This window comes from Diaporthe amygdali (assembly GCF_026229845.1).
Source record: "Diaporthe amygdali strain CAA958 chromosome Unknown NODE_68_length_54002_cov_60_158183, whole genome shotgun sequence".
NCBI classification, from domain to species: Eukaryota; Fungi; Ascomycota; class Sordariomycetes; order Diaporthales; family Diaporthaceae; genus Diaporthe; species Diaporthe amygdali.
The window spans coordinates 1-27,636 of record NW_026517088.1 but is presented as its reverse complement, the minus strand read 5'-3'; the positions used below and the strand labels follow the sequence as shown (position 1 = coordinate 27,636).

The 27,636-nt window shown below is 41.6% G+C and overlaps 4 protein-coding genes across 4 annotated transcripts; 3 read left to right on the top strand and 1 right to left on the bottom strand.

Moving 5' to 3' along the window:
- Window positions 1-2,732: 2,732 nt before the first annotated feature.
- Window positions 2,733-4,478, top strand: J7T55_001363 (uncharacterized protein; the record flags this gene model as incomplete). The annotated part of the gene is made up of 1 exon (XM_053136187.1): window positions 2,733-4,478. The coding sequence occupies one exon, from the start codon at window positions 2,733-2,735 to the stop codon at window positions 4,476-4,478; it is 1,746 nt and encodes a 581-aa protein (XP_052986214.1).
- Window positions 4,479-10,256: 5,778 nt separating this feature from the next.
- J7T55_001362 (uncharacterized protein) lies at window positions 10,257-12,746 on the top strand (the record flags this gene model as incomplete). The annotated part of the gene is made up of 3 exons (XM_053136186.1): window positions 10,257-10,367; window positions 10,455-10,722; window positions 10,789-12,746. The coding sequence occupies 3 exons, from the start codon at window positions 10,257-10,259 to the stop codon at window positions 12,744-12,746; spliced, it is 2,337 nt and encodes a 778-aa protein (XP_052986213.1).
- Window positions 12,747-13,858: 1,112 nt separating this feature from the next.
- J7T55_001361 (uncharacterized protein) lies at window positions 13,859-16,201 on the top strand (the record flags this gene model as incomplete). Its single annotated transcript, XM_053136185.1, has 1 exon — window positions 13,859-16,201. The coding sequence occupies one exon, from the start codon at window positions 13,859-13,861 to the stop codon at window positions 16,199-16,201; it is 2,343 nt and encodes a 780-aa protein (XP_052986212.1).
- A 512-nt stretch (window positions 16,202-16,713) lies between these two features.
- On the bottom strand, window positions 16,714-18,852 carry J7T55_001360 (uncharacterized protein; the record flags this gene model as incomplete). Its single annotated transcript, XM_053136184.1, has 8 exons — window positions 16,714-16,863; window positions 16,944-17,066; window positions 17,364-17,509; window positions 17,640-18,383; window positions 18,447-18,465; window positions 18,527-18,549; window positions 18,623-18,693; window positions 18,779-18,852. 8 exons carry the CDS (start codon window positions 18,850-18,852, stop codon window positions 16,714-16,716), a joined length of 1,350 nt encoding a protein of 449 aa, XP_052986211.1.
- Between the last annotated feature and the right edge of the window lie 8,784 nt (window positions 18,853-27,636).

The window sequence follows — 27,636 nt, the reverse complement described above, 5'->3', positions numbered from 1 at the left end:
TGTCGGCGCGAGAGGCTGTCAGGGACGGGAGGTGAGAGGTGATGTGAGTGGGCCGCCCCTGAGCAGAGTAGTGGTGGGGCAAGGTTGTTTGGCCCGTTTCACATGTCCGTGTGCAGAGGCCTGCCATCCAATGAGCCGTTGTCAATCGACAAGCTTCGACAAACTTCGCCGGCCGAGAGGGACATGAGAGGCGTCGACTCATCGGTCGAATTTTCCCACCCCGCCAACGAAACAGATCGAGGCAGTTTCGCAACAGTGGAGGACGTGGCCACCTGCGCAAAATGTGGTTGTTATTCGTCACCGGGCCATGCAGAGGCTGAAGGGACATGGCGTAGGAAGAAAATGCAAAGAGTTGGGATGACCAAGCATCTGACAGCAGGCATTCAGGGTATCGGCACAGGGGCCTGCTTGCTCGCCTGCTTGGCGACCAGGCGTGCAGATACCAAAGTAAGACCAGCATGACGGAAGAAGCCAGAAAGCGAGCACTGCACCGGCTCCCAGGCACGCCAGGGCTCAGGCATCGCCGGCTTGTGGGTGTTCTGCTGTTGCTATGTTTATTCAGACGACGGGAGGACTCCGTGGCTGAGAGGGTGATTGGCGGTGATCTCGGCCATAGCGTCCTGCATGGCACAGGGCCGGCCTGGGATTGCCCTTGCGCAGCAGTTCGTGAATCATGGGCGAGTCGTCGCAAGCGGGGGGCAAAGCGTCGACGACGGAAGTTTGGATGAATGATGCAGGACAGAGCCGCGTTTGTCGTTACTTTGTCCACCCGCAGCCGTACTTCCAGCTCCAGGGAGCGGTGAGAGCTGAGCGGGAGCTGGGAGGTGAGAGGTGGTGATGGAAGATGGGAGGGCCTGAAGAAGCACATGCATCTGTCGGGTCGCCGATCTTCTGGATGAGTGGCTGTAGTGCCATTCTGTTGAGATCTGACCGGGCACAGGCAAGATGGTTGACTCCGTCAGGTCCGTCACTCTCGGAGGAGCCCCAGTCGAGGAAGCCAGGGCCAGGGCCGGGGGCTCAGAGAGTGCAGTGCGGACAGAGGTGACAGATGCGAGATAAGCAGATGCAAAAAGAGGTGCGAGGGCGAGGTGCGGACGATGAGACGGCAGAAAGTAGGCGCGCGCCGATTTGTGGGTTCCAAGACCCGTGGACGTTTCGATGTCGTGGCCCAGCGCAGCCCCAGGTTTGCTTGGATGCTTGGGTGCTTGGGTGTACTGGGGTGTGCTGGGGCTGCCGATCCATGTGCACAGAGAGAAAAATGAATGCAAACTGTGCAGCCAGAAGCCAGAGTGCAGTAAAACATGTATGTATGCAGTGCGACAGAGCACACACAGAGCACGCAGAGCACTCATGCATGCCAATCATTGCCAGGTCTCAGGAGGCGTCGGGGGAAGTTTTGGGCCACTGCACTGCAGTACGCAAACGCATATCTAAGTGGTCTAGGAGGTCTAAGAGGGAGTACGTATACGTAGTACACGTACACACATTGAAAATTGTATGTAGGTACGGTGGCTCGTGGCACCGTATCGGGCAGGGCTGGTTGGCTGTCGGGTTGCGGGCTGGCGGGCAGAGCGGGAAGGCGCAGGGTACGTACCCCGAGCCCCTGCCCCCTGTCAGATACCACCACCAGATACCCACCCTGTCAGCCAGCCCACCTTCCATCCCTCCCTCTCTCCCTACCCCGCTGGCGTGTCCCTTCCCTTACCAGCGCAGCCATTGCCATCCTTCTGAGGAGCTTCCCAAGGCTGCCCAGGTTCCCCTGAGTCGTCGCTCTCGCCCTCCCATGCCAGGACTGGATGGCTGTCCCAAGTAGATCGCGGCAGCCCTTCGACAGGCCACTTGATTGGACTCCACCAGGGATTCCACTTTCGACCGGCGACCACGTCCTTGGCATATATCCGCTCGTCACGTCCCCTCTTGTCTCTCTAGCCATGCGGACCCAGGCCATCCAAGATTTCACCACACTTTTCTCATTTCACTTCAACCCAGCAGTCCGCGACTCTTGACGTCTTGACTGACTCTCGTCTTTCCCTCTTCTCATTTACGGCCCTCAATACTCTCGATCCTCTTTTTTCCATCGAGCTGTTGGGCACAGGCACTCCTTTCACAGTCTTCACTTCGTCAACGGCTTTTTTTCTCATCAGCCCCCTTTTTCCCACCACAGCAATATCATCGAATTGCTTATTCAACTCGCCACCTTACCTCACTTCACCACAGTGACATAACGGTCGAAGCAACTGGATTTGTGATTCAGGCCACAGTCAAAGGACAACTCTTCTCACTTTGACAGCAAACTCGTGTTGACTTGAGTGTATTGGTTGGACTCGACTCAGCAACAAGGGGGACCAAACGAGATCAAGAACAGCCAGTTTCAATTGAACAAAGGAGAGGCAACGAGCACGCCTCCACAACATTCACTATATCATACGGGTCCCATACGAACACTCGGCAGCCCTCGCCAAGACGCGACCCGCCCGGACCCGCCACCTCGGAGCATTCGACTCACTCTGCATTCCAGTCTATTTCGTGCTGGTCTCGAAATCAGACATCCGCCCTTTCTAACTTGACAGCCTCGATCTTTCTGGCCCTCGTGGCCCAAAGACGTCACCTGTTCCTCGCGAATTCCACGCCGAGGCCGACGATAAAGCCGTCCTCCACCTAGGGACCTAGGGACCAGGCCGTCACCCAGGACTACCAAACTCTTTCCATCCTCTCACCACAACTCGTTCAAGATGGCCGAAGGTGCCAGCTCAGGCGGTGATGGCGAGACCGCACAGGCCATCAACCCCTTCCTTGAAAACCAGCTGCTCTCCAACTATCTCTACTACATTCTTGCCATCATGGCAGCCTTGGTCATCACCCACAAAGTATACATCACACTCGTCAGATACGTCCGGACAGTCTCGTCACTGAACAACAGCACCCAATCCTACTTCGCCAAGGAGTCATGGGGACATGCCTTCTTCAAGAGGTCCTTGCAGTATGCCCCCGTTCTGCACAAGAGACACAATCGCGAGTTCCAGATCAGCTCCGCCATCAACATGGGCACCCTTCCCACTCGGCTTCAGCTCTTCGGTCTGCTTGGATATTTCGCCACCAACGTGGCCTTCTGCTGCGTCGACATCTCATTTCAGGGCAACTTCGAGAGCTGGACGAAGATGTTCCTCTACCGAACCGGCGTTCTGGCCGTTGTCAACATGATTCCTCTCTGGCTTATGGCTGCGCGCAACAACCCTCTGCTTTCGTGGCTGGGCATGTCTTTCGACACCTTCAACCTGCTGCACCGATGGCTGGGCCGTATCGTGGTTCTCGAAGCGCTGGCTCACACCATTTGTTGGATGGCCTCCAAAGGGAAGCCCTTCTCCGTGGTCATAGGCATCACAGTGAAGAGTCCCTTCCTGATGTTCGGTCTCATCGGCACAATCGCCTTTGTGTTCATCTTCATCCAGGCGTGCAGTGTTTCGAGGCACGCCTTCTACGAGACGTTCAAGATTCTCCACATCGCCGCTGCCGCTGTTGCCATCGTCGGCGTATGGTACCACCTCCAGATCAAGGACTTGCCCCAGCTCAAGTACCTGTACGCTGTTGTCGCTCTTTGGTCCTTCGACCGTGCTGCTCGTCTGATTCGCCTCGCGTACGCCAACATTGGGTCAGGCGGCACCAAGACTCTCGTCGAGGCCCTGCCCGGCAATGCTGTCCGCGTTACTGTCAATATGGCACGACCTTGGGCCTTCGCCCCTGGGCAGCATGCGTACCTGTACTTCCCTAGCGTCAGCTTCTGGCAGTCGCACCCTTTCTCCGTCGCTTGGAGCGAGGAGACAGACTCGTATGATGGCGAGAAGCTGCCTATGGACCGAAACGATATCCTCTCAATGCGCAAGACCAGCATGTCCTTCATCATCCGAGGTCGAACAGGCGCTACTGGCTCTCTGTACAAGAAGGCAGCCGCATGCCCTGATGGCAGAATGGTGACGTCGTGTTTTGTGGAAGGCCCTTATGGCGGCGACCACAAGCTGCAGTCGTACGGCACAGCCATGCTTTTCGCAGGTGGAGTCGGCATCACCCAGGCTGTGCCGCACGTGCGCGACCTGGTCGCCGGTTACAACAATGGCACAGTTGCGGCTAGGAAGATCGTGCTTGTCTGGATCATCCAGAGCCCCGAGCACCTGGAGTGGATCCGCCCATGGATGACCGAGATCTTGGCCATGGAGCGCCGCCGTGAGTGCCTGCGCATTATGCTCTTTGTATCCCGTCCTCGCTCCACCAAGGAGATCCACTCCCCCAGCGCGACCGTGCAGATGTTCCCGGGCCGTCCCAACATCGAGCACTTGATCGGCGCGGAGATGGAGAACCAGGTCGGCGCCATGGGTGTCACTGTCTGCGGACCCGGCGCGCTGAGCGACGAGGTGCGATTAGCCGTGCGGAACCGCCAGTACAACGGCACCATAGACTTCTGCGAAGAGGCCTTCAGCTGGTAGACCCTCCATGCCTTCATCAGTCATTACCACCGCGAACCGATAACACCCCGCGCATCTTTGTCGCAGGACAACAGCGACCTCTCTGCGTATACCCAGCGCGTTCTTTCTGGGTGTGTGTACATATTTACTATTCATGAAAGCTTTCTTTATCTTCTCGACGAAATCTTGTGTGTCTCGTCCCCAACTGGGGTGCGTCTCGGACTGCGACAGACATTGGCACGTTCCTTGTACATGTGGGCTGTAGTGCTTAATATGGCACGAGTGTGTGATCAGAGAGTCAGATATTTTGCAGTGGTAGCCGCTACATCTGGAACGAATGGAATGAATCAATCTGTCTCAAAAATGATGCCTCTTGAACTCTGCATGTGTGTCGTGACTCTGTATGTCCAATATTATACGTGAAGTTGTCGCCGCAAAAAGCTGCAGCAGCATACAGCTCAGTGCAGCTGATCGCTTACACCCGCCCCTCTTCTATCAGTGTGTACGCACACCTTGTACTGCACTTGGGACCTTTTCCCTCTCTTTGCCGGGTTGCCTCTCTTCTGTGACTGAATATGAAAATCGATCCCCACCCCATCTGAGCCTGGGCTGGCATCGGTCTCATCTTGTTTCAATCAATCGCTGAGGACCTCGTGACGGGCTGGAGGGCAGCAAGCTTTCGTCACAGCTGCGAAAGCTGGGAGTGCTTTTACTTTTTCGAGAAAGTTTTGATGTAAGCTGTAATTTCCTTTTGGGAACCCTACTTTTACAGTATCGGAAAGTCAAATCGTATTGAGTTTGGTTTTGGCTCTCGGCCATGACTCTGTTATGCTTAAAATTTCTCCGTTCAAAGGAAATGTTTCGTCTAATAATCGTGCTCAGAAACCATCATCTCAAGTCCCGTGCGCGTTCTAGCTTGTCTTTTGTTGAATTTGGATAGTACACCTAGGTAGTTAATACTCACGTCTTGGAGCCATCTTCAAGTAGCTCATTACGAACCCAGCTGGGACGCAATCTCGATATGATTCACGCGACATTTTGAGGCTTGAAGACAAGTATTCACAACACACGTTGAATTTGCCGCATCTCTTGATGACTCTGTCGTCATCGCTGGCAGAGTGTCTGTGTACCCAGCCGTGTCATGGTGAAGAGCAGCAGGGGCCAGTGACCAACGAGCACACTCAGGCTGGCGGCACTCTGGTTAAGCGTTACTGCCGTCACCGTGACTATTCCTTCTGCTCGAGGAGCACCCTACTCCTGCCAAGTATCAATTAACCGCTTCGACCGTTTGGTGCAGTATGGCTTTGGTCGTGTGCGTCGACGAGCCTTCTTGAGCTCCGAGTGGGTTCAGAAAGTGGGCTACAAGCCTGATGTTCTCAGGATGGGCTAGGTGCCGCGTCCGTGTGATCAAGACAGGATGCACACGTTATACGACTCCGATGCTTCTAGCGTGGTTGAAGATGAGAAGCAGTTTGGCTCTACCTGTACTATGGCGGTGAAGCAAGGGGCCTCCCCGAGTCCCTGTGGCGGATATAATAAAGGGTAAGCAGGAGGACTATCCTGTGTTCCGAGTTTCTGTGAAATTCTTCCAAGCGTGCTGCCAAATCTTATCAGTACCAGTATCAGGAAGTGATCTGTAGTCAAAAAATGGTTATTTAATTATCAAACATGGAAGGACGCACATACGAAGTCGAGGAGGCACCGATAGACAAGAACAATAGGTGGGTTCGTTCCCATATGCGTACAAGCTCTCAATTTATTGTCTTGTGGCGTAGACCAACGAGCCGATACGTTCTCAAGTCAGCTAACTGAGATGCATTAAGGACAAGCGCTATCGTTCGGCCATTGCACCTCTGAGCTGACCTCGGTCATCCCCAGATCAAGTCTGAGACACTGCGATGCAAGGCTCAGGGCCGTCAATATCAGCAGCCACATATGTGCTGATGGAAGGCCGAGTTTATCGTCGTAAGCATCATCACGGCGAGACTGAGACTGGGCCTGTAGTCGGCGCTGTCGATAACGTGGTCATGTTAAGGGGCCAAGTATGGCTGCGAACTAGGCACGAAAGCTGAAATAGGTGGGAATCGATAATGTTCATTTTAGTAAACACCGAAATTTATAAAGGATCTTTCCGTGTAATGTGTCTCGATCTCCCGGCTACCACGCGTCTTGAGTACGCCATCCTCTCGCCTTACTACAGGTATAGACGAAAATGAACGAACATATTTGTTGACTCGCCGGGGACAGTATCCTGCGCAAACCGTCGATGCTGCTCCCTCCCCCTGGCCTCTTCCAAATGACGAGTACGTGTAATATCCTGCTTGGCGATTTCAGCAAAGCGGGTTTGTATGTCTAACAAGTTGCAAAGTTAGGGGTCTATGTCATATTTGTCGACTTCATGTACTCAGTGATATTGAAAACTGTAATCGAGAACGCTAGAGCGAACTTTTCCTGAGCGCATAGGAAAGAGGTTTAGTCGGAGGCTGTGTGCAGCAAGGAGGGCCGAAAGGGCTAGATGGACTGAGAGCTGTATTTCAGACGCAGTGGCTTCTGCATTGGAGGCTTGGGCCCTGGGGCTTGAGCATTTCGAATAGAAGCCGATGGCCTCGTCGAAATGCCTTTTTTGGGGGTAATGCAGTGGGATAAAAAACAAGTCAATTGTCCATCGGCCTAGATTTCTTTGGATTGTCTTTAGAGCAGTACTTTGTGCTCAGTATCCCTTACACCGATGCTGATTTTCTTTCACGCCATTCACTTAGCCAGAATTGAGCGATGGAGAGTTCGTCTCGCAACTACAATGCGGGTTATCGCACAAGTGAGACAAACTTGAGTTTTTTATTTTAAAGAAACGAGGAAAAAGAAAAGAGGTAGTAGGACATTGAAAAACGGCACTGTTGATGCTTTACGGCCAATGAATATGACTGAGGATCCGTTTGAAAGCAAAGCGTGAAATGAATTTGACTGGAAAGTTGGTGTAGTCTAGTAGTGAAGTCCATGCCTTGCAGATTTGGTATGGATGACCTAAATGCATGGCCGTTCAATATTGCGGCACATTTAAAAAATGCCTTCGGTATGGCTAGAAATTTATTAGAGGCAATATGAGGATTACATTACAGGTGGGTAGAGCACTATAGTGTGTTGGTAGCGAGGAACCTTGTCAAGAATAACGAATACCCTATGCTCTCGCAGAGGACGTCTGCGCGGAGATAGCCTCCAGAACAAGGGGGACTAATTATAGACTATCGTGCTTGATCCTTCTGCAGACGTGCCACTATTTCCTATCTGAGTATGACGATGCCTGCTCCACTTTCGGGAGCCACTAGCCCAGTTCTTGACGCATGACATACGAAGAGAGGGGCCAGCGCTGCTTCTTCTAATGTCCAGAGCACGTCCTTCAGGACCCCGCTGTGGCAGAGGGAACCAAAGTCACAACTGGCGAGGCAAGTCAAGACCTCTAGTGGCATGATTAATGCCGTGTACACGTAAAAGGGCGAGCACTGAGCTTTGTTCTCATGAACCAGGCTTTAAGATGTCGATGGACAGCATATAACTGCAGTTGCATGGGCTATGCTCAGTTCCTGCGGGCATGACCTCACCAAGCTGCCGGGCAAGACAGCGCATGTTTCTGCTTCCGGACGTATGGTGCCGTGCAACACGCGACTGGATAGAGCCTGAATTTGTTGACACAATGTCGTGCTACACACCAAGTCTCGCAGGCAAGGTTCTCAGGAGTTTTGTATTCTGTGGGGATTTGAAAGATCGACGCGGTCGACTGGAAAAACAGTGTCCGCGGCCCCTCTTCCTATCATGCGCGGAGGACCCATAGATATTGCTGTATAGTCTAGGTCCTGTCTCACATTTTCTAGATGAGCCAAGCTCAGCTGACCTCTCAAGACTGCGTCGTTCTGCGAGATGATGTTGGCTGGCTGGGAAGCCGTGCGTGGAACTTTTTTTGTTTACTCTAGGGCTTACTTTTTGCACGCGAAGAGCGGCAGGGGCAAGGAGGGAGATGTAAGAGGGGGCGTCGTGCAAAAACAAAGCGTTTCTGCGACACAATTGGACGTCTGTGCCCGGTGGCTTCCTGCAGGGTGACTGCAAGATGACTGCAGGTAGATGAATGATGTGATGCCAGGGTAGATTCTTTCTTTCGTTGGGTTTCTTTTCGGTAGTCGAGGTAGCATCGAGGCAGAGCCGAGGCGGTGGTGCGGTTGTGCGGTGGTTGGTGGTCGGGGCAACGTAGTCCGTTAGTTCTGCAGACACGAGCAGGTGTCCAGCGCCCATTGTGAAACGACGGGTTATTTTGCCGCCTGGCGTGTGTTTGCGTACATACATAGTCCAGACACGTGCATTAGGACTGTGATCGGCACTTATCATGATTGGTGAGTTTAACCATCTCCTTTCCTTCTGTTGGGGCGTTGGCGTTCCTCGGGCTGAGCTTGATCGTCACAAATGATAAGACAGTGAGACAGTCACTCAGTCTGCAGAGAGCGAGTGAGCGAGTGAGCGAGTGAGGGACGAGAACCAGAGCATTGGGACTGTGAGCAGAGAGTTTGCTGTTGCGTGCCGTGGTACCCAGACATGCCAGGGTAGCATCCAAGATGCGCGATGCACGTCAACATCAGGCGGAGAATGGTGCTGGGGCAAGTTGGGGTGAGGAGGGCGGAGCCTCAGAAACCCAGTAAACCTTGGAACCTTGGAACGTTGGAAGTTAGCCCATTGGCCACGGCACTGCATCTGCTGTCCTGGTTCGAGACGAAGCTTGGAAGCTTGGAAAGTAGCCCCAAAGTCAATCCGTCGTTGGTCGAGTAGTCGAGCATGTCGAGCCATTGGGGGAGGCTGGGAGGCTGGTAGCGGGGTCAGCCTTCCTGGCGCGCACAGGCATATGCATCCCTATATCAGGAGTGGGGCGACGGGCGCGAAGCAGGTGGGCACCGGTGGGCCCCAATTGCTTGCTTGTGGGATGGGCATGCAGTGGCATGGTTCCTGCGGACTGGGGCCGTTGCCCTGGAAACCATCTTGGCGGGACCTGGGAGACCTGGGACAGGTCGAGCGCCAAAACCCAACAACCGCCCTCGCTTGTAAAACCTGCCTGCACGCAGGAGCACCCGCAGGAGCGAAAGCCAGAACTGCGCCGCCTAATTTCCATCCTCACTCAGCCCGACCCCCAGGCTCGATCTCAAACCCCAGCTCGCCCCAAGAAGACGAGAACAAGGCCGTCGTCGTCGTCGCTATTTCCTGTCAATCACTCAGTTATTCTGTCACTCAGTCACTCACCCACCCCAACCCGACCAGACCAGACCAGACCAGACCCAGGCCAGTCTTGCACAGCCCAGCGTCGTCTCTCATTTTCACATTTTCATTAATTTTCATGAGATGCATTGCTGCTGTCACAATCATCCCAGCCGAGCTGTGAGGGTCCTGAACTTGTATCTGTTGTGATACGCAAGCAAACACACGGCTTCCGCCCACTGCCTCTGACAGGCGGAGCATCGCATCGCATTGCATCGCACTGCATTGCTTCGCTTCGCTTCGCATCGCACAGCGCGCGTGCTCTCAGCTGTCAACAATCAATCCATCCATTCCTCTTCCATCTTGCCTTCGTCTGTCGTAAAACGGTGGCCGCATCCAAGGCCACAACTCAAGTGATCCCATCCGATCCAATCCAACTTAATACTCACAACACAGCAACCTTGAAGCTTGGTTCAAACTGCGCTGCAGGCCGCTGGCCCACTTTCGTGCCGCACCTCACCACTCGCTTGTCCCTCTGCTTCACGTCAACCTCAGTCAATCGCTGCCGCCATGGACCCCAGCTACCTTTCCCAGCAGGTCAACACCATCATTGGTCAATTACACGGCCTGTTCGACGAGATCGGCGTCCCCAGCCATGACCGCGATTCTAGAGAGGCAGAGGTATGTGAAAGATCGTCAATCAGTCCAATTGGTCTTCGTGCCGTGCTTGGTAACCTGGTAGACTGACTGAAATATCCACACATGCAGCTGTTCGCGGCCCTGTCCGAGACCCTGAACAATCAGGTGCGCCTTGTGACGCAGGAGAAGAAACAGATCATCTCAGAGGCCCAGAACATGATCACCACCATCCGCCAGATGGAAGCCTCACTTGAGGATCCCAAGCCCCGCGGTGGTTCCCAAGGCCAGGATGATGGTCTGGAAATCTCCTACCCTTTGACCAGATGTATTCAGGCATTGAAGGAGAAACATGCCCAGGTTAGCAGGGTGCACAAGGAGCGTTTCGCCCAGGTGAAGAGTACGTACCGCCGCCACTCCCGACGCTCAGTCCACCATCTTTATATATGAGACTGACATCCCGTAGAACTTGTCCAGGCGCTCGAGTCTTACTCGTCACATCTCGAACCCAGCTTTGTTAAGCTTGCGCTCCCACCCACCGGACCCAACCAGTCCATCCCGCCTAACTTCGATCTGTCTCCTTCTTACGTCGACAAGCTCGACAATGAGTTCACCAGGGTCTACGAAGAGTATACTAAGCGAATCTCAACGGTCCAGTCCCTCTCGGAGAACATCATTCAGCTATGGGCTGAGCTCGGTACCCCACAGGCCCAAACAGATGGCGCCATCGTTAAGTACTACCGCGACGCCCCCGAGCAACTCGGTCTGCACGAGGAGGATATTGCGCGACTCCGCGCCAGACTAGACAAGCTCGACAATGAGAAGCAGAACAGGGAGCAGCGTCTGCGTGATCTCAAGGATGCCGTCGAGGCCCTGTGGGAAAAGCTCGGCGTTGACGAGGCGGAGCGCAAGGCCTTCTTGAATGCCAATCGTGGCTGTGGTATTCGACAGATCAATGAATTCGACGATGAGCTGGCCCGGCTGAACGAACTCAAGCGACAGAACCTCCACCTCTTTGTCGAGGACGCCCGCTGCAAACTTCAGGAGCTATGGGATGCTTTGTATATGTCCGAGGACGAGATGCTCGAGTTCACCCCGGCCTTCTCTGACGTGTATAGCGACGCGCTCCTCGAGGCCCATGAGAGCGAGATCGCAAGACTGGAGACTCTCAAGGAACAACGGGCCCCGATGTTGGCTCTTATGGAGAGACACCGCACCCTGATTTCTGAGCGAGATGAACTAGCTGCTGCAAGCCAGGACGCCTCTCGACTGATGATGAAGCCACAGAAGGGCGAGAAGCGAGACCCCGGGAAGCTGCTGCGGGAGGAGAAGATGAGGAAGAGAATTGCAAAGGAACTGCCAAAGGTGACAGCTGATTTGCGAAAGGCTCTGGAGCAGTGGGAAGATGAGTGGGGTCGGCCATTCTTCGTACACGGTGAAAGGTACCTGGACAATATTGAAAACGACAGCGCCAATAGGGCAACCCCGGGGCCCCGATCGAGAACCCCAGCAAACACTTCGATGCCATCGAGATCAACTAGCCCAGCCAAGTCGGCACCACCCGTCAGCAGGTCCAACAGTGCTGTTGGTACCAACCGCTCGCAGGCGCCTAGTCGGGCTGGGGCTAAGACACCGACTGAGAAGTTCAATTCCCTTCCCACCAAGTGGTCCAAGCCACTGGGGCCCCAGACGAGCATAAACGGGAAGGGCAGCCCGACCCGAATCCCAGCCCGTGCTCCGCTGTCCAACTTGAAGCACGTCAACAATTCCCCTGACAAACTGAGGCAAGAGCCGGAAAAGGCCGACCTTGTGAGGCGCGGTACGGTTCCCGTGATGCGTGCTCCGCCGCCAAAGATGAGAGACCTTGTCTCGGTTCCGGAGATGGAGGCGCCTGTCAATCACTACCAGTCCTCCGACCGAGGATCAGGCGTCATCCGGCACATCGAGCCTGAGGACGTGTACGACGATCGTCCGAAGCAGCACAGTGCAGAGTATGAGCGACCTATCTCGCACCACGATTTTCGCGACTTTCCTGGCAAGGCCTCGCTCCGCAATCATGACAGCGGTCCCCCGTACGAGCGCTTCGCGCAGTCGTACTCCCAAGCCCAACGCCCCGCGATCCGCCAGATCTCGAACCAATCTAGTGACTCGAACGGGACTGTAGTGACGGGGTCGGAAAACTGGGAGACGTACGACGACACATCAGAGCCGGAAGAGGACGTCCCGAGTTCGTATTACGCCAAGATACGCGCGGGGAGGACCGACTATAGCATGGGGCCACCGAGCAAGTTCAACGCAAGCCAGCAGGCAAAGCGCCCGCGAGGAATCCCGCCTGCGCTCCAACAGGCGCATGTGATTGTAGATGGCGACGACAGACGCGTCTACTCTGGGAGCTCCGGCTGGACGGACGAGGATGTTTTCTAAGGAGTGAAGCGTGTCCGTCGTTCGCCGTGATCGACACTCTCACTGCTACCGGGTGTTTTCTCTTTTTGTACCCGATCGGTTCTCGACCCTACTTATACGACTCTTGAGAGAGTATGCCGCAAGGTTTTTTGTAAAACTCGAGAGGCTCGGCCGGCCGGCCGCGTCGTTCATATTCCAGTCCTTCCTGTTCAAGGGCTTTCGATTCTAACTGTGGGCAATTCCTGGAGGGCGGGGGTGGGGAGACATAGTTGATACCCAACCATGGATGGATGGGGTTCTCGTGGGCTGGGAAATGGAAGGGGAGGGCAAGGGTAGGAAACGGATGGAAGACTCGTGAAATCTGAGACTCTGGAGTCAGGTCGATACCGGCGTTCAAGGCTTTGTGTTTGTTTTCCGTTCTGTTCATTCTGGAAACACTGAGACGGACGATATGAGAGTCTGACTTGATGGTAGCTAGCTGCTCTGCCCCGATCAATGATGACGACTGACTGACTGTATGCGTTTATGGCTGGCTGTATCAGAAATCAACAGAGAATTGCTATTCCATGAACTCGTATCAAGTGTCTTCAAAATAATCACCTAGGCAATAGTGAATGTCCGAAGCTTGCTTGGGTTGGGTTGGGTTGGATTGAGTGAGCGAGACCATCCTGGCTGAGGCTCTGTTCTAAAAACAAACCATGGCATTCCAGAGTTTGGGGGATCGGCAGGGTTGCAGCTTCAGCGTTACCTCGGGAACTTTCAGCGCCCTTGCAGGTGGATCAGCGGCGTCGGACAGCCTTCGCGATTACATCAGATCCCCTATTTCGTCACAACACAACCGCCTGGCCACACTGGCCGCTGCTACCGACCTCCTGAATCATCACAACATTGGCCTGTACATCCCTCGACACGGCCCCTCAGCCCTGCGTGGCACCAACACAGCGTGACTCGTCGACGTGAACCGAGCTTCAGGTCATTTTCGAAAGCTCCAACAGCTATCCTAGCACCCATCCGACTCGCCTTATCCCTCGAAATGCGACCTCTAAGTCCCGAGTAATCCATCGTGCAGCCACATATGCCAACGATTCCCCCTCGCCCTCCCGAGTCTACCTAGTCCCTGCCTACAAAAGGCCATGCATGCCTCGAGCACACCTCAAAGCCACCGCTCGAACCTCCGTCCTGTCAACTCGAACGACCATGCCGGCCCACACAAGCTTACGCCCCAGGAGGCAGCCTTGCGCGGTGCGTCCCTCGCCTTCTCCAAGCAGCAACAGCAAGCCAGGAATACACGGAGGGAGAGCTTGACGCCCAGCTTGAATGATCCAGCGTTCTTAATGCCGCAGGACGGCGGCGCGCTCGTGGCGGCTACGTCGGCCTCGAGGATACGATCTCCGACAGGCAGTGTCAGCAGTCGACAGGGCAACCCGCTCAGTAGGCAAGGCACGGGGGCTGGAAATGGGAGGATCAGCAGGCAGACGACTGGCAACAGCAGTATCTTGCCAGACAGCGACATAGCACAGGCCACTGAGCAGGAGAGGGAACGTTTAGCACTGTTCCTCGGCTCCCCCGGCTCCGAACAGTCAAAGAGCCCGTACCTGCTGCCGCCTGGTGGCAGGGCGACGGGTGCGACCGCGGATCCAAAGTCTACGAGCTTTATAGCTGCCACGCTTGCAGCGAGCAGGAGCGTTAGTCCTGGCTCCAGCCCGGCCAGGCAGGGCGGCGGTGACGAGAGGACAGCCACGGGGAGATCACGTCTTGGGGAGCCGGCACCTATCCGGAGGAAACCCACTGTCCGGACGGGCAGCCCGGCGGTGAGCCTCTCAACCACAAGCTCGGACGGCCTCCCTGATACAGCGCACCTGCCTCCTACGAACTCGCTGATCTCAATGTTCGAGCTCAAGGGGGACCAGGATGTAGACCCTGTCAAGGACAGTCCTGGCCGGCCCCGTGTCAACAAGTCAAAGGGATGGCCTCTTCCGGATGTGAAGCTCGATGATGGCAACAAGGATAGCGAGGACCTGGACGTGGAGAATATCAAGCCGCGACGGAAACCTGTGCCGAAGACGAAGCCTAAGCCCAAGGTCAAGACGAAACCCAGGGACGAGACTCCGCCTCCGCCGGTCGTCAGGAGAGCCGAGACTGAGATTGTGTCCCCGAAACCTAGAAGGCCTGACACGAAGCCCAGGCTGGAGTTTGAGGCTCCGGCATCTTCAACTGGAGTGACAGAGAAGCCCAACGTCACAAGTCTGGAAGAGAGGAAAGCTAAACCAAAGCCCCCCAAACCGAGAAACTCGGATAAAAGCGAAGCCAAAGGCTCTAGCACAATGGCCCGTCCAAGTGTAGAAGATAAGGTGGAACCAGAACCACAACCTCCGACCCTACCAGCCCGGTCTTCCGCTCCACCGGCCAGAGCCAAACCACCGGCGCCGAAGAAGAGGCAGAATATGCAAAGGCTTTCCATCGCACCTAGCACCGATGGCCAGGATATGTCCAAGCCAACGTCGCCTGAAGACACGGCGGGGGCTAGGCCTTTGACTGGTGATTCTATGTCATCTAATGATACCTTTGTCTCAGCATCTTCGACGCCCACCCGTGCGGACTCACCGCCTGTCTTCGATCCTGCCTCTCGTACATTGACACCCAGAGCCTTACCACCACGTTCCGCTTCAGCCCGACCGGTCACCCCAGCTTTTCCAATCCGTCAAAACTTGACCGGCTCGTCCCAACTTCCTATAGACTCACTATCCGATGCTATGATGGCAGGCTCTCTTGCGTCAGCAAGACACACGCCTGTCTCTGCGATAGGCACCCGCACGCCGCCACCAGTGCCAGCGTCACGCCGCATAGGAGGCACGAAGAAAGCAGCCAGCCGGGCGACCTCACCGCACCACTTGAAGAAAACCCTGCGTGATCAGCGGCCCAAGTCAGACGACGAAGATGCCCGAAGACCCCACCACAAGAAAGGCCTCATCAACAGCAAGAAACACACACACCACGAAGGATCCCGGCGCAGGTGGCGCGAGGAGATCACGGAGCGTGAGAGGAAGCGCTACGAGGCCGTGTGGGCGAGCAACCGAGGGCTGTTCCTCGTGTCGGCGGCGCAGGCGTGCTCGGACCCGGAGCACCCGCAGTCGCACCGCCACAGGGGGCCCACGGTGCGCGACCAGAGCCACGAGGAGCTCTCGGAGCACGTGGCCAGCGTGGTGGTGCGCGACATCTGGGGCCGCAGCCGGCTGCCCGCCGCGGAGCTGGCCGAGGTCTGGGACCTGGTGTACGGGAACGGGCAGGAGGGCGGCGTGCGGGTGCGCGCCGCTCTGAGCAAGGCCGAGTTCGTCGTGGGCACGTGGCTCGTCGACCAGCGCCTAAGGGGTCGCAAGATCCCGCCGCGCGTGTCCGACAGCGTGTGGAGCAGCGCCAAGGGGCTGTGGTTGACTAATCCTGGCCATCATAGGAAGGGCAAGGGCAAGGGGAAGTGAGAGGTCAAGAACGATATACTACCGGGTTATAGAACGGCCTGGATCGATGGTGAAAGGCACTGTGGTTGCAACATGTAATATGGCATTGCCCCTGTCCTGTCCTTTTTGTATTCGGCATAGATCTGGCAGTAATGATACCCCCTCTGAGCAGTCTTTTCAGATAGAATTGTAATTCAATTGGTCCTCCGAGCGTCATGTAGGAAATATCCGCCAGCTGGCTGAGCAGAGTGAGTGAGTGAGTGAGTGAGTGAGATACTTGTCCTAGTAAAACTCATAATTTGGCAATCATTACATATATACATGTATAAACATGGCCTTGGTCAACCGGTTCTGCCCTTTGGGCTCTGACCACATGATGCGATGGTTTCATGCTTTCCTCCCATAGAGTCCTTCGTCTCAAGCTGGACGATATATGACTTGCATGGCAAGCACTCTCCCTCCTTAACCCGCAGAAATGACACCAGCTGCCACCATTCGCTTCTGTCAGCCGCCCAGAAGCTGTCGAGTGAAGATCACCAGTGGTAGTTCTTCGGATAGCCACCGATCACCCTGCGGCTGCTTACCGCCGTCGACCTGCGGGCAAAGGACATTGTCCTGCGCCCCTTGGGCCTTGGTGCCTCTGCGGGGGCTACCATCGGCTGCGCAAGGATGGCGCCGTAGCCCTGTGGTTTTGCTGGCGTCAGGCGAGCCTGCCCTCATTTGGGAAAGAGAAGAGCCCGGGGAAGGGGGGGGGGGGACTCACGAGGTCGTGGTAGATCTCCGGTGGGTTTCTTGGGTTGAACGGCCGGGAGGAACTGTTGCCCATTTTTACTGCGGTGCGCTCTTTAGGAAGAGCGTCTTGTGTTTGTGGAAGAGTGAGTGAGAGCTTGTTTGTTGATTCGCGTATCGCGGTCCCTATGGGTAATTTCTGATGCTCCAGCAAGAGGAACGCTGATCTTCAGGAGACTGGATTTCGGACAGCAGGATCAGTTGTGGTATGGGTCGTCTTGAATTATCATAGTGGTCATTAAGGAACCGAGGTTTGGAACCCTGGGCTTTCTATTTCATCTTATGCACACAGGACCTTCTTTGGGGGCAGACTGGCCGGGACGGTTTGTTTGACCGGAGAAGGCTAAAAAGCCCAAATTATGGAATGAGCAGGCTTGGATTGGCTGTGAGATACCTTCCAAAACCGTGTCTGTATCGTGTGTTGCGCATTGCAGCAAGTTGTGAGGGATGCGGCGCAGCAAGCGTCTGGGGCGCCAGGTCGCTGAGGACGATGGCCCGGCCGGGCCGTTTCAATCACGCGGCAGATGCAGTTGATGCGGCCTGGCTTGGGCCGGCTGGCCGCCGACCATAGACGATATAATCTGATGGTCCAACAAAATAAGTAAATGAAAGCACCGCAGAATGTGAAGACGGGTGGTTGTTGGGGAGCTTTGATTGTGTGACCACTTACGGGGACAATACACCCTCATCTCCCTCGACGTAATACTCTCACGCACATCATCTAGGAAGCTAGGAATCTCAGCGAGCGGCAGGCCGCCGGCCTCGAGCAGTTTTGTGGTCCCATCTAGCACCCTGTGGACGTCGACGCAGAACCAGTTCCCGATGGTCCTGTCGACGGGGTCCAGCGGCCAGGCGTTCACAGGCGCGAGGACCTGCCTCTCCACCACGCCCTCGAAGCCCGCTTCGACCATCCACTCCTTGTACTTGCGACCGGCCTCAAAATCGCGACCGAATGCGGTCCCTCCTGCAACGGCATACCGGAAAAACTTCGCCAGCGCCGAGCCGTCGAGGACCGCTGAGGCCTCGTCGTCGGCGCCGACGAGCTCCCAAGCGACGTCGTGGAACTCGGCCCACCCGCCTGGCTTCAGGTTGCCGTACACCTTGGCCATCATGCCTTTGATGTCGGAAAAACACGTGCACATGAGGCGCCAGTGGATGTAGTCGAACGGGACGTCGTGCACCCAGTCCTCCTCGCTGTCCTCGCGCTCGAACCGGCAGTTCGGGGGCACGTTGTCCGTGGGCTGGATCAGGCTCAGGTCCGTCCCGACGACGTCCGCGCCGGGGTGTTGCTTCGCGAATTGGATGGCCCATATCCCCGTGCCTGTGCCGATGTCGAGGACACTGGCGGGCTCACCTATGGGTGCTATCGACAGCCTGCCGCGGAGGAGCAGGCGCCACATGTGGTGCTGCAGGTCTGGGGTGCTCAGGCTCAGCCTCTGTGGGTGCGTGGATGTGTGTCTCATTCATGAATACATACCGAGACGATCTTGTTCATCCTGCGATCACGTCAGTAATCAGCCGCACATGCTGGACCGAAGACGAGATCGAGATCCATACCCCATCGTTAGGCAACAGATATTCTAACACGGCGACGGGCTGTTATCAGCTACGACTGTGTCGTGATCGGTTGGGACCTACGGCGGCAAAACTCACTGCCTTCGCGATATGCGTTGAACATGCGTCCATACTCTTCCACAGATAGCGCATCCGGTATGGTGTCTCCCCTGATAGATGGTCAGTCTTCTTCTCTTAGCCGTCTCTTGTGATGTCATGTCGCAACTGAAGAGGCGCGCTCGCTGTGTAACTCACGAAGACTGGCGCGCCGACGAGTTTCTAGACCCGCCAGACGAGGCATGAGAGCTCTGGGAGCCAGGCGTCGTCATTGGTTCCGAAAGGGGTGATTGTTGCAAGTGCTTGAGAGCCCGAGTAGGACGCACTGAAGGGTGAGACGATAAATAAAACGTAGTATTCCCTTGCGCTAGTCCGCACTTCCTAATGCTACCCTGGACCACGGCAAACCCCTGCCGACGCCGACCCCTCCAGAGAGGCACATTCAGTACCCACGAAGGTGCATAATCAATTTTCTGTGTTCGGTGAGCTGCTTCATATGCCAGATTGCCAGCTTGCTCATAACATTTATTGGTTGACTAGTCCCATCACATCCTCCAGTTGACTGAGCGATCCGAGACAAGTGTCGATTAAATCCAATAGGCCACAGCAAAGTATTGATAAGTGAATAGCCGTTTTGAAATAGGATTACATTCCAGCTTATTGGTTTGAAACAAGCTCTCAGTCAGTATTGTCACCTGTTTGTTTGTCCTTGACTTTTACTCTATGGATGAAGAAGCGAGCCACTATCAATGAATCGCTTCATACCCGCCTTCTTGTTCAGTTCTTACTCAGAACCTATCGACCGACTAGAATCATTCAGGTACAAGGGTATGTCCTAGTTGGGAGACACTCAAAGCTAGGTGTCGGGCATCATAGAGAGACACTGTTATTGACCTGACTAGGAGGAGGGTTATCAACATTCAACATATGTAAAGCACTATAGATTATGTAGCGAGTAGTAAAGTATAAATAAAAGCGTTATTATTCTAGCTAAGTTTGCTTTAGCAAAGAGTAAGCCCTTAAAATGTAATTTATAAGTGCTTTAGCAAGTATATACTCCCCTATAATAGCTTTTAATAGCTTATATATATACTAAATTTATAATATACCCTTTAAATACTATTAAATATTTACTTAAAAATAATTTAAAACTAATTATTATAAATATAACTAATTAAAAGGAATTTTAATAAAAAGAATATTAATTTAATAAAATATAGTACTTTTTTTAAAAAAAAGCGCTTAATAATTATAATAAAATATTTAATAATAATAACTTTAAAGCACTAATAAGCTTAATAATAATATATATTAATTATTATTTTAAATATAAAAATAATTCTTTAAAGTATATACTTTAATTTTTAATTTTTCTTACTTATAACTATTAATTATATTAATAATAACTTTTTTATTATTATTTATTTTATAATATATAATATTTTTTTATTTTTATTTATAAAAACTTTATATATAACTATTTAAATTATAATTTTTATAAGTAATTAATATATTTTAAACTTATATTTTTATAAAATAGTTTTTTTAAATTATTATTTATATATTTATTAAAAAATTCTTTTATTAATTTTCTTTTATTATAAGTTATATTAATAAAAATTATAAATAGCTAGCTTATTATATATTAAAAATTATTAAATAATATACTTTTTAACTTTTTTATTAATTTTAAAATATTTTACTTTTTTTTTATTTATAAATACTTTTTATTATTATTTATTTATTAAAATATTATTAATATATTTATTTAAATATAATTAAACTTTTAATTAATAAAAAAGCTTATATTATTATTAAAGTAAGTATAAAAATATTATAAAGCTTTAAAAAAAAACATTAAAAAGCTAAATATAAATAGCTTAGCTTTTTTTAAAAAATATACTTTAAAAGCTTTTTATTATATTAATTTAAAATTTTAAATATTTAATTATATTTTACTTATTATTATTTATAATTATAAAGCGCTTTATAAATTATTTTTTAAAAATAAGCTTAAATTTAAAGCTATAATTTAATATAATAAGCTTTATTTTATTTATATATATTTATTTATTAATAATAAAAGCAATAATAGCTATTTTAACTACTTTAATAATAATAATTACTATTTATAATATACTTATAGTAAAAAGTATTTCTTTATTTTTATTATTTTATATACTAATATTTAAACTTTTTATAATATAATTATTAATTTTAATAAAAAAGTTTTTATAAATACTTATATTATTTAAAAAAAGCATTTAAAATAATATTTTATTAATAAGTTTAATAATATTAAAAGTAAATATAGCTTATTTTTTATATTTTTAAATAATAATTTTAAAAAGTTTAATAGCAATATTAAGAATATTAATATAAAAAATATATTTAAAAGTAATAGCTTATTAATAAATAGTAATATTATTAAAGCTATTAATAAATATATTAAATTATTTTTAAACATATTAACTAATTTTAGTATTAAAAAGTATATTTTTTAAGCTTTTTATAGTTTTTTAATTAAAAGCTTTAATAAAAAAATTGCTTATTAAGTTTAAATTACTAGCTTTAATAATATTAAAAATATTAATAAAGAAAATTATTATATAACTAATTTTAAATACTATATAAAATATATTTTTATTTATATAATAAAAAATATAATTAAAAAGATATATAATACTTTTATATAAAGCTTTATAAATTATTTTTATTTAATATAGTATTACTTTTTAAAATTATAATATAATTAATATTTTAAATACTTAACTATTAATAAGCTTTTATAAGCTTAACTAAATAAAATTTATTAATACTAATATATATTATTTAACTTAATTTATTAATATTTTTATATTATAAAAGTTTAATAGTAATTAAAAGTATTTAAATTATTTCTTTATAAAGTTCTTTATAAGCTTATTAATTAGTATTTTACTAATTTTAAAGTATTTAATTTTAAATTTTTTTTTAATATTATTTTTTTAGCTATATTTATTAAATATTTAAATATTTTAACTAAATTATAAGCTTATTTTTTATTAATATAATAAGCTAAATAGCTTATTTATTATTATAATAGATTTTTTATAGTTTATTAATATTTAATAAAATATTAATAAAGAATTTTTAAAATATTATTATATTTTTAGTTATATAGTTTAGAATTATAAGTTTAGCTTTTATAATTAAAATAACTATTATACTTTATTTAGTTACTTTTTAATAAATTAATTTACTAAATAATATAATTATAAATTTTTAAAATAACTTTTAAGATTTTTTATTATTTATAAAAAAAGTATTTTTAATAATTAAAAGTATATTAATATTTTAAAGTTTTTTTTTATATTTAATTTCTAATATCTTTATTAAATAAAAGTATTATATTAAATAGCTACTTATATTAAAGTATATAGGTTTAAGGTTTATAAAAGATTATAAAAGCTATATAGCTATATATACTATATTTAAGTAAAGTATTATTATAATATATAATACTAATTTTATATACTTTTAGTATTTTTTAATTTTAGTATATATAGCTTTTTTAATATATTTTTATAGCTTGTTAGTTAGTAAAAAAGTTATTAGTAAGAACTTTTTATTGCTTATTAAATTAAATTTAAATATAATCTTTTTAAGGTATATATTATATATTAAGCTAATTATTATTATAACCCTAATAGAAATAAGACTAACAATTAGTTTTAAAGATAAGTATAAGCTAGCTATTATATAGCTAAATAGTAAAGAAAAAAATATACTAAGCTATATAACCTATTAGCTTATATAAAGTATAAATTACTTAAATTAGAACTAAGCTAAATAAGCTAATACTTAAATTAAAACGCTTATTCTTAAACTATTTAAACTAATACTATAAATTAATAAAATTAAATTTAAGCTTAACAATTCAAATTAAAAAAATAAATTATATAAAATATACTTATTATTAAATAAATAATATTAATTTAAAACAGCTTTTTAGCAATTAATTTAAATATTTATTTTAAATAGTTATAAAGCTTTTAATTAATTATTATTATATATTATTTAAAATATTATTATTTTAAACACTTTTTAAATATAAACCTATTTACTAAGTTTATTAGCTAAAAACTAATTATAATTATTATATTTTAACTATTTTTATTTAAACATTTTATATAAACCCTAAATAATAACTTATATAATTATTTTAAACTTTATTTTTAATATATTTAAATTTAAAAATAATAATATATTTTAATAATATTTTTAATAAAAATTAAATAATATATTTAGTAATAAAATTTTTAAAATTAATACTTAATAATTTTAAAAACTAGTTAATAAAGTAAATAAATTTTAAATTTTTATTAATAAATAAGCTTAGTAAAATAAAAAAATAAAATAATTTTAAAAAAAAGTTAAAACTTTTAAAACTATTATTAATATTATTAATATTTTAATTTTAATTAAAAATAATATTAAACTTAATAATCTAATCCTATATAATAAAACTTTAAAACAATTATAAACCTACTTTATATAAATCTAAACTTACTAACGCTTTTATTAAATAAACTATTAATTAAATAGTAAAAAAGTTATATATATAGTTTTTTTTTTAAAAGAAAAAGCCTTTATATAATTTAAACTCTACTTTATAAACTACTTAAAAAAAAATAACTTTAAAAAATATAAATAAAAAACTTAAAAGATTTTTAATAATTATAAAAGCTTTAAAAATACTTTAAAAACTTTTTTTTAAAATCTAAATAAAAAATAATAAGCTAAATAAAAACTTATAAAATTTAAATAAAAAAAACTAATATTAATTTATACTATAAAATTCCAATAAATTTATATTTAAATAAATTATACTAATAATACTTAAATATTTATATTTTATAATAGCTTAAAAAAAAAAGTAAAAAATAAACTAGCTAAATAAAACCAATTTAACAACTTTCTATAATATATTAAGCTAACTATTAAAATTAATAATAAGCTTTATAAATAACACCTAAAAAAAAAAGGCAATAATATAAAAAACTTTTAATATAATAATAATTAAATAAATATAAAAAGGCATTATTAGCTTAAAATTATAATATATAAATAGTATTTAAGCTTAATAAAGCTTAATATTATTTAAAAAAAAAATAAAAAAAAAATTAAATATTATAATTATAATAAAAAAAAATACTTTATAAAAAAATATAAAAGTAAAAAAAAAAAAAAGAATTAAAAACTAAAATTAAAAATATAATAAGCTAATATTACTAAATAATAATAAACACTTAAAAACTATATAAAAAAAAGCTAAATAAAATATTTTAATAACTATTATAAAATATATTTATTTAATAAAAAAGCTTTAAAATAATTTCTTAAAGCATTTAAAAAATTAAAAAAAATATTTATTATAATAAAATAAAAGCTTATAATAATAGCTATAAAAATTAATATAATAGCACTTTTAAATTTATAAAACTAAAACCTTTATAAATATATAAATAAAATACTCTTAATAGCACTTAAAATAAATATTATCTAAATTATAATTCTAAAATAAAATAAAAGTATAATAATAATAATAGCTTATAATAAATTATTTAAACTATTACTTATATATTTTTTAATAAATAACTTAAAAATATATAATTAGCATTTTTATTATAAAAATATCTTATAAGCCTCTTATATATTTAATTAATACAAAATATACTATACTAATAAAATTAAAAAATTTTTTTTTCCTAAATAATATAAAATAATAAAAATAATTTAACTTTATAAAAAAAAAAAATTATATTTTTAAATAATATAAGAATATATATTTAAAAAAAAATATACTATTTTAAAATTATAATAAAACTATTTTTTAAAATATATATAAAACCCTAAACTATAATAATAATACTTTTAACTAAACTATTAAATTTATTTTAAACTAAAACTTTAAAACTAATATTAATAATATTATATAAATATAATTTTACTATTTAATTTTAAAAATATATAATTAAAAAACTTTATAATAATAGCAATTATACTAAAAATAGTATAAAGGCTTATTAAAAGAGCTATTAATAAAATTAAAAATATTTTAATTTAAAACTAAATAATAAAAAAAAAAATAATAAAAGCTGCTTTTAAATAAGCTTTAAATAACTATAAAAAAACCTAAAAAAAAATCTTTTTATATAATAAATAATAGGAAATATAAATATATAAAAATTATAATATAAATTAAATAAAAGCTATTTATAGCGTTTTTAAATAATAAAATATAAAAAAACTTTATTTTATTTATAATAATAAACTAATATTAACTATTATAATAAATAAAGAAAAAACCTTATTTATTTAATATAATTAATAAATAAAAAGTATTTTATAAAAATAAAATTATTAATATAAAAACTAATTACTTTTAAATTTTTTTTAATAATTAAAAAAAAACTATTTAATTTAATATTATAAATATAGTAAAATATAAACTAATATTAAAAATATTATAACTAAAAAAAAGCAATTTTTAAATTAATTAAACTATTAATTAAATATTTTAAAATACTAACCTAAAATAAAAAATAATTAAAAATAAAAAATTAAATTTAATTTTTAAAAATAGTAATAAAGCTTATATTTATATAAATTTATATATATAATAGTAACTAATAATAAAACTTAAAAAAAATAAAAAGCAGTTAATATATATAATATAGTAAAAAATAAAAAAAATTTAAATAATAGTAAAATAGCTATATTACTTATTAAAAACTTTAAAAATTATAATAATATTTTTAAAAAAAACTTTAAAATAAGTAAAATAATAATAATAACTTTTATATATAAAAATAATATAACTATTATTAAAAAAGTTTATATATTTTATATAAAAAAGTAAAAAAAATAATAATTTAAAATATATTCTAAAAAAATACTAAAAATATTTAAAATTATTTTAAATAATATTTAATATTAAACTATTTAAATATAATTAATAAAATTATAAAATATTTTTTAAAAAAAAAACTTAATTAAAGTTTTATAAAATTTATAAATTTAATAAAAACTAATTTAAAATATTATAAAATTATTTAAAAAAAAATTTTTAAAAAAAATATATTTAACTTTTTATATTATTAGTTAAATACTTTATTCTCTTTATATTTAAAAAAAATAGTAAATTATATTTATATATAAATTACTAATAACTTAATAATATTATAATAAAAAATTATTATTTTTTTTTATTTATTAAAAAATTATATAATAAACTTTAAAAAGTTAAATAATTTATAGCTTTAAATTTAAAAAAAGTATATAATTTTATTAAAATAAAAAAAAGAAAAAAATAAAAAATTATTTTTAAAATAAAATATAATTATTTTAAATATTTAATTATATTTTTTAGCTTTACTAATATATTAGCTTTATTTTAAGCTATAATTAATAATATTTTATAAAAATACTTTAACTTTTTTATAATAGCTTATTTAAATAATATTTTAATCTTTTTAAAAATGCTTAAAAAATATAAGTAATATATATATTAAGTTCTCTAAACTTTTTAAAAAGCTAAGCTTTTAATAAAACTAAAAAAAAGTTACTTTTATATATAAAAAATTAATTTTCTTAAATATATAATTTAATTAAAAGAAATTTAAATATAAAATTTAAAAATTATAATAATTAAAAATTAGCTAATTTTTATTAATATTAAAAAAGTTAAAAGATTTTAAAGCTATATTAACTTTTACTAATAGTTTATTAAAAACTATAAAAATATCTTAAAACCTTTAATAAACCTTATTAAAAAAAATTAACTTTTTTATTAAAATAAAATAAAATAATAAATATTTAATAAAATTAAAAAATAAGTTATATTAAAATCTATATTTATAAAAATAAACCCTAATAAAATTTATAAAATAAATACTAATATCTTAAACTTTACTATTAAAAAAAAATTAAAATAATAAAATAAATAAAAATAATTTTATTTAATTACATTTTTTTTATAAAAACTTAATAAACTTAAACTTAACTATTTAATATATAATAAAAAACTTATAATAATAATTAAAGCATTTAAAAAATAGAAATATTATTTAATAAAAGTTAAATATTAAATATAAATATTTATTAATTATAAAAACTTAACTTATTTTATTATTATTAAAAAACTTAATAAATAATAAATTAAATAAGTAAAATTTTTTTTATAATTTAATATTAAAATAATTTATTAAAAAAAATTTAAAAATAAATAAATAAATACTTTTAATAAAAGGTTAGATTATTAATAAAAGGTACCCTTTAAAATATAAATAATACTATATATTAATAATAATAAAAGCCTGGAAATAAAACAGCGCTAGCTAGCTATAGCTTATAAAATATAGTTTTAAAAAAACTTAATTAACAGAGTTAAATAATAATATAATAATATTTTAAATAATAAAAAAATATAGCTATAAAATATTAATAGTATATTATTTTATAAAAATAAGCATTATTTATTAATAATTCTTTAAAAAAAAGTTATTATAAAACTTTATAAAGTATTAATATATAAATATTAAGGTATTTATATTATATATTTAAAACTAAAAAGATATTAAAACTTTTCTAATATATAAAAAGAAATTATTTAAATTTTTAAAGAATATAATATTTATAATAAAAATTAATTAATAAAATATAAGCTATATAAGTTATTTTAATTACTATTAGTATTTAAAAAACTATAAAAATTAATTAGCTTAAATTTTATTATTAAGCTTTCTTTATTAATAAAACTAATAATTAAAATTAAATATAATAGTATTTTAGTTATAATAAATAAATTTATAAAGTATACTTATTTTATACCTTATAAAAAAGCTAATATAATAAAAGAATTTATTTATATTTTTTTAAAAATTATTATTAGCTAATATAAGTTATTTAAAGAAATTATTTTAAATAAAAATAAATTATTTATAAATAAATAAATAAATAAAATAATTAAACTAAATATTAAAATAATATTTATATTATTATATTAATTATTA